The sequence below is a fragment of the Nannospalax galili genome, unplaced genomic scaffold (genome assembly GCF_000622305.1).
Source record: "Nannospalax galili isolate Female #2095 unplaced genomic scaffold, S.galili_v1.0 scaffold482, whole genome shotgun sequence".
NCBI classification, from domain to species: domain Eukaryota; kingdom Metazoa; phylum Chordata; class Mammalia; order Rodentia; family Spalacidae; genus Nannospalax; species Nannospalax galili.
Genome location: NW_008347521.1, coordinates 397400 through 404106, shown reverse-complemented (window position 1 = coordinate 404106; position 6707 = coordinate 397400). Strand labels below are relative to the sequence as shown.

Genomic DNA, 6707 nt, shown 5'->3' with positions numbered 1-6707 from the left:
GGCCTTCGCCATCCTGCTGGCCCGTTTTTGCCCTCTTTCTTGTGTTACCCTTTACAACACACTTTCATTGAGTACTTTGCTGCTGAAATGCTGCCTACGGCCCTTTAAATTTTTAAAAAAGTATCTAAACTTATTGTTTGTTATGGTGTCTATAGCAATGTTTTTCTATCAATTTTGTCACCCATCCCATCCCCACTTTGGACTCATTTGAGAAGACTTGAGAGATGTTTTAATACTCACATTGATGCATGTTGCTCTTGCTCATTTACTGTTCTGGGGAGACAGGATGTGTTTCCTTTTTTAAAAAAGCCAATTGGAAATTACACCGAAATAATTCTTTGTATTATTCAGCCTTTTGTTTTAGTTTGGTAAGTTTTAAGAAATTTCAGCAGCAAAGTTGTTATTCAGCGGGCACGATGGACTGCAGATGCCTGAGTTATGTACACTTGTCCCAGCTGTGAACTTCATTATTCTTTGTTGGATGATATTTTAAAAGGATACAAAATGAATCGGCCTAAAGGGCTGCCCTCCTTGTTGTGTTTTTAAATTTTAGTTAAAAACTGCTACAGCTTATGACTTTGTACATTAAGATAATTGTATTGATCCTTTTTCAGATTTCTTGTATTTTATAATAAAGTAATCTTAAAACCCAGATAGGTTAAGTGTTAGAAATTTTAAACAGCTTACTTTGTTACCTGAAAGTCACTATTTTCCTTTTCTTTGTTTTAAATTTATTTTCTTAGGCCTCTTGACCCTTTGGTTATTGATCTAAAAGTTCAATTGAAATTCAATAGTATTTACTTTTTAAAAAATCACTAAACTGTGCCTAAAGAACATAACTGCCATACTAATGTTTTGATTTATGTCTTCTATAGTAATGGAAAAACATTTACTACTTGTAGTGCTGATATGTTGATTTATACCATTTCAGTAGAATGTGATCGATGCAGTTTACACTCTGTCATGAGTAGCATTAAGTAAATGTGAATTTTTCAAGAGGAAGCATTCTTCTCTTGCTATAACACCTGACCTTAACTTTTAAAAGTGTTCGGTTTTATCTGCAACTTCAAAGGTTGAAAAATCAGGACTCTTGATTGAGCTGTAATCTGAAGCAGATTATTTAAAGTGTGGAATGAAACAGAATGTCCTCTTTTGTCAAGTTCTGTGATACCATATTTCACTTTGTGCAAGTAATTTGAGTATCCAAAGATTGTGGTGATCACTTCTTGATATATAATTGTCCACTTAATAAGGACAAATGTTGTACTATCTCTTGCAATTGTGGTCATAGATGATGTTGGGATGTACCATTTTGTGAAGTTGTTGGTAACCCTTTACTACTGTAATTATTTTTTTTTTAATCATCCCAGGAAGTCTGTGAGAAGCTAACCAGTTAAAAAAGCATTTTAGTATCTGTTCAGGTAGTTTTAAAAAACATTTTCTCTTCAGGATAAGACTTTCCAGGTTACCTAAAAATGCAGTAAAAAAATCTTAATAGTCTAAAAAAAAAAAAAAGCCAACCAATGGCAAGAGCTCCCTCCCCAACAACAACAACAACGACAACAAAAACAAAACAAAACAACACACACACACACAAAACTAAAGCGGGAAAACAGCCCAGGATGGAATTATAATATTAATTTTTTTTCCATTTTTATTGATTTCTTTGTGTATTTCATACAGAACATACCAAACAATCTTATCTTTATACCTAAATCCCAAATGGCACCCTCCCATAGCCCCTCACCCCTGCACTGGGGCTCATATACTGTGTCATCCCTGTTACTGCCCACTGTATTGTCAGTGTCCCCAGCTGTTCCCCAGTGCTAGTCCATCGGCTGAGTCTAGTCAGCCTATCTAGAGACCCTTGTTTTAGGAAGATCAGCTCTTCTTCATCTAGTGTATTAATGTATTGCCTGCATGCGTGTAAGTGCACCCATGTCATGCAATGCCCACAAAGGTCAGAAGACGGTGTTCTTCTGGAGCTGGAGTTACAGACGGTTGTTAGCTGTCTGTCATGTGGGTGCTGGGAATTGAACCTGGGTCCACTGCAAGAGCAGCTGGTGCTCTAAACCACTGAGCCATCTCTCTAGCCCCCAGAATTACAATCTTAAGAAAATCCTATGGGACAGCAGAAATGTAAAGAGCCTCAGTTGTTATAAGTCCTATCACCGCAAGACACCACATGAATTGTCCTATACCTCGGCAAGCCACGTTCACAGAAATAATTCTTTAAAATTAACATTTAAAGCCTTAAAGTGCCTCTTCACTCATTTTTCCCTTTACCCATCTGTTTTCAAGTCTCCAAAGGGCATTGAAAAGCCCCAACTCTGATCTCATTTATTCTCTTGTAGTTTCTGTGTAGACCCCAATGACTCGTTCCACATAGCTCTTATATAAAAACACACGAATAATTTTTTTATTTTTTAATTCAAAATTTAAATCCAACATTTTCTTGAAAAAGTCTTGTAGTTACTTGTAGCCAAAACCCAAACAGAAACTCTACATTTTTTCATAATCAGAAATATTAAGAACTAACTTCTTCAACAGGAGAGTATTGACCAACCATGAACAGTATTGACCATACTTTATGAGTAAAGTAGAAGAATCAACACATCTCTTAAGCAGGAATGCCCTTAACAACACGCATACTGTTCAACCTGGGCTTAATATCCAAAATACTAAGGATAAATAAGATGCAGAAGGCTTAGAGATACCATAGTTCTTATCAACCAGCCAAAAGAATCTATGCATAAATTGTTAGTGAAATTAATAATAAAAATGTTGCTGGATATCAGATAAACAGGAATTATTTCTATATACTAGGAACAGTGAACAAAGTAAGTTTAGGATCTCGTAATTATTCTTATAACAATATAATCTTGTAACTACAATTACTATAACTTGAGAAGTAGGAAATTCTTGAGACTAGGAGTCAAAAATACACAAGAAAAATGAAATACTTGAACCAAAAAAACACTTGGTTGTTTTGGAATGAACCCCCCCCCCAAACAACTAAATAATCAATCAACCAAAAACTCCAAACAAGCCTCCAAACCACCCCCAAACTGTGACAATATAAATTATTTCATAATCTAATCGTCAAGAAGAAAAAAGAGAGTGCATGCTCATTGCTCTCAGTGATGTAGTGATGTTGCTTTATAAAGAACAAACAACTGTGTAATACAACTTGCTACAATCACCCCAAGGAAACTAGAACCTCCAAAAGTTAAAGGTTGAAGGTAAAAACATAGTCCCAAAGTAGGAGAGATTAGGGCCAAAGTCCATTAAACAAAAACTTTACACTATTAATTGCTAATGGCAAGTTAACTCGAGTAATTAATATTGGAGAGAAGAGGTGCAGGGGTAAAGGTGGATTTTTAAGGAAAAGTGCTGGAGCTGAATTTTGAGGCAAAATGGGGATGCAACTGTGTGACCGTGACTCTACAGAAAAGGGCATAAGCAGCCAACTCAAGGGCAGAAAGTAGATGACTTTATGGAGATGATCTTTCTTCTGGTCTTTCCATTCAGTCACGGGTCCAACATACTGCCATGCTGCCCATATAAAAACCAAGAATCTGTCATTCGAACCCTGCAGGTTGTGCAAATGCACATACAACGTCTTTGAAAAATGCCTTGCATGTAGTGAGGCAAGGGATTATGGGAAGGAACTCATTCATGGAACAGTCGCCTGCGGACCTTAAGCAGGCAGCTAAGAGGACGAGGACGGCATTGTGCTTGGCGACCCACAGGAGCCGGTGGCAGAAGATACAGTGGTGAGCTGGGTAAGGGGCTCAGCATGGAGCTGTCCAGGTCCCCGGTGGGCTGCGGAGCCCAACTCTCTGCACTAGAGGAGGATGATGGAGGCGAGGGCTCTGGGACTTGGTAAGACCAAGGCATGGTCGCCCTTGTGGAAGGAAGGAACTCCGCTGCAGGGCCGGTTGGAGCATCCACCCAGGGCGCCAAGATGCCTGGGTCCGCGTCCCAATCACTGGCGTCCTCTTGGCAGGCGATGTCTAGGACCGACTCCCAGGATTCCTCCTCCATGACGACGAGGTGGTCCCGGGGCATCAGGATGCCTGGGTCCGCGTCCCAATCACTGGCGTCCTCTTGGCAGGCGATGTCTGGGACCGACTCCCAGGATTCCTCCTCCATGACGACGAGGTGGTCCTGGGGCATCAGGATGCCTGGGTCCGCGTCCCAATCACTGGCGTCCTCTTGGCAGGCGATGTCTGGGACCGACTCCCAGGATTCCTCCTCCATGACGACGAGGTGGTCCTGGGGCGTGTCCAGGGGAGCTGTCACCTGCAGGCCGGCGGGCGCGTGTTCCAGCCGTCCAGGGCTTGGGTGGGCGCAGCTCAGGAGGCCCTCGGGGACCAGGATGACGGTGTGTCCTTGCAGCGACACTTGCAGGAGCGAGGTGGGCTTGGGCTGCAGCAGCAGGTCGACGCCGTCCAGGGCGCAGCCGGAGGCCAGGAGCACCACGGAGGTGGAGGGGAGCGCGGCGCTGGTGGGCCCCGCGGGGGCTTCCAGGCCGGGCGTTGGCAGGGCTTCGGGGCCTGCGGGCTGGTGGAGGCGGCGGCGCTTGGCAGGACCCGGTGCTTCGGGCTGCGGTGTCCAGGAGGGCGCGGGTTCGGCGCTGGGGCTGCGGGGCCGGACCCCCAGCATGTGAACGGCGCTGCGGGCCTGGGGAGGAGCGCAACTGGCGAGGCTCGTGGTGCCCTGTGCCCAACAGGCGGTGTAGGCCGCAGGCAGGTGGTGTAGGCTGCAGCAGGCGGTGTAGGCCGCAGTCCTGCTGGGTCGAGCCGTTGGGTATGCGCAGCCTTCGTGACGCACAGCCGGTTGCACGCTGGACGCCAGTTGTCTTTCCGGATGCGCCGGAAAGCGAAGTCGTGAAACGTCTCACTAGGGGCTCTCCCTCGAGGCTCCGCCCAGGAGTGTCAGATTGACCAATAGCCAAGGCTGTAGTTGAGAAATACTCTTGTGGCCAATAGGGGGCAGAATAACTGGTGTATGGTATTTTTTGGGGAGAGTGGGCAGCCATACTTGGAATCGAATTTGAAGATGGCTAATCTTTAGAACTCCTGTATTCCACTGTTTCAGGAATTCTAAAGACCGATGGAAAAAGACATTCCCTCTGCCCAGACCCCCACAAAAATCAGCTCTCTTAAGTCTCACATGAAGTTCCTTTAGTTTTTTTTTTTTCTTTGAGACAGGGTCTCCCTACAGTCCCAGCTGGCGCGGAACTCACTATGTAGACCAGGCTGGCCTTGAACTCACAGAGGTCCACCTGCCTCTGCCTCCTTAGTGCTGGGATTAAAGGTGTGTGCCACCACGCCCACGGTAGTTTTTCAAAGAAATTGTCACTATGTAGCCAAGACCACGTATCTTTTGGTACAAACTGTAATCTCAGCATTTTGAAAGCTAAAGCAGGTGAATTTCAAGTTTGAGTTCAGCATGGCTTACATACTGGAATCTATTACACAAAACGAAGACGTGGAATAATAATATTTTTACTGAGTATTGAGAGTTTCTGAGTGTACTGCTTCACCAGCTGAATTCACTGCTGGTGATCAAACCTAGGGCTTCATGCACGCTAATCGAGGATTCCACCCCCGCCCCCCGGCCCCCCGCACGCAAAAAAGTTCCTGAAATAGATTTTCCCTAGCTCTAGAAAAAGTGATTTAAAATACTGAAGTGAGGCTGGCAGCGGGGCAGTACTAGTGGTGGTGGTGGTGCAGGTGTACGCCTTTATTCCCAGCACTCTGGAGGCAGATCTCCTGAGTTCAAAGCCAGCCTGGTCTCTGTAGCACGTTTCTGACCAGTCAGAGCTACATACTGAGATGCTCCCCTGAAACGGAAAACAAAACAAAATACAAAAAGACCTGCAGTGAAACATTTGTGATAGGGGCTTCTGAAGATCAAGGGATGTAATAAAATTGTTAACGATAGGCCCACTGCTGATGCCCACCTATAATCCGGTCACTCGGGAGGTAAAGCAGAGGCAGGAGGATTAGGAGTTCCATGCCTGCCTTGCCTTCATAGAGAAGAAAGGTTGGTCTGAGCTACATGAGGCCTTGTTTTAAAAAAAAGAAAAGTGTCATTTATAGCAGTAAAAATGAAAACAATATCAGTATAATTAAAAAATTTAATTTATGATGTATATGTTCCACATTCTTCGTAGCATTTTAATGTTTTTGTGTTCTTTTTATGTTTTGTTTTTTTATTTTTTAAAAAATTAAAGCTTATTTTTATGTTATGTGTTTTATGAATGTTTTGTCTTTATGTATGTAAGTGTACCCATGGTGTGCAATGTGTGTGGAGGCCAGAACAGGGAATTGGAACCTCTAGAATTAGAGGTACTGATGGTTGTTAGCTGTGATGTGAGTTCTGGGAACCAAACCCAGGTCTTCTGCAAGAGCATCCAGTACTCTTAACTGATGAGTCATTTCTCTAGCCTTGGTTTTTGTTTTTGAAACAGAGCCTCCCATCCTCAAACTGGCTATATAAAGGAGAATGAGCTTGAACTTCTGATCTTCCTGTCTGTGACTCCAGAGTGCTGGGATAACAGGGGTGCAACACTACACCCGGTATATTCTGTGCTGACTTTTGAACTCAGGGCTTCTTTTATTCTAGATGTGTTTTCTACAACTGAACAACATTCCTATTCCAATTGAGAATTAAAATATATATATGTGTGTGTATAT

General features: G+C 43.6%; 1 protein-coding gene across 1 annotated transcript; it reads right to left on the bottom strand.

Annotated features, from left to right (window-relative positions):
• Positions 1-3672: 3672 nt before the first annotated feature.
• On the bottom strand, positions 3673-4668 carry LOC103742951 (proline-rich protein 23A3-like). Its single transcript, XM_008844117.1, has one exon. The coding sequence runs from the start codon at positions 4666-4668 to the stop codon at positions 3673-3675; it is 996 nt and encodes a 331-aa protein (XP_008842339.1).
• Positions 4669-6707: the final 2039 nt, after the last annotated feature.

Excerpts from the sequence above, each read along its gene's own strand:
- LOC103742951 (XM_008844117.1), bottom strand. The coding sequence starts at position 4,668 with ATGCTGGGGGTCCGGCCCCGCAGCCCCAGCGCCGAACCCGCGCCCTCC.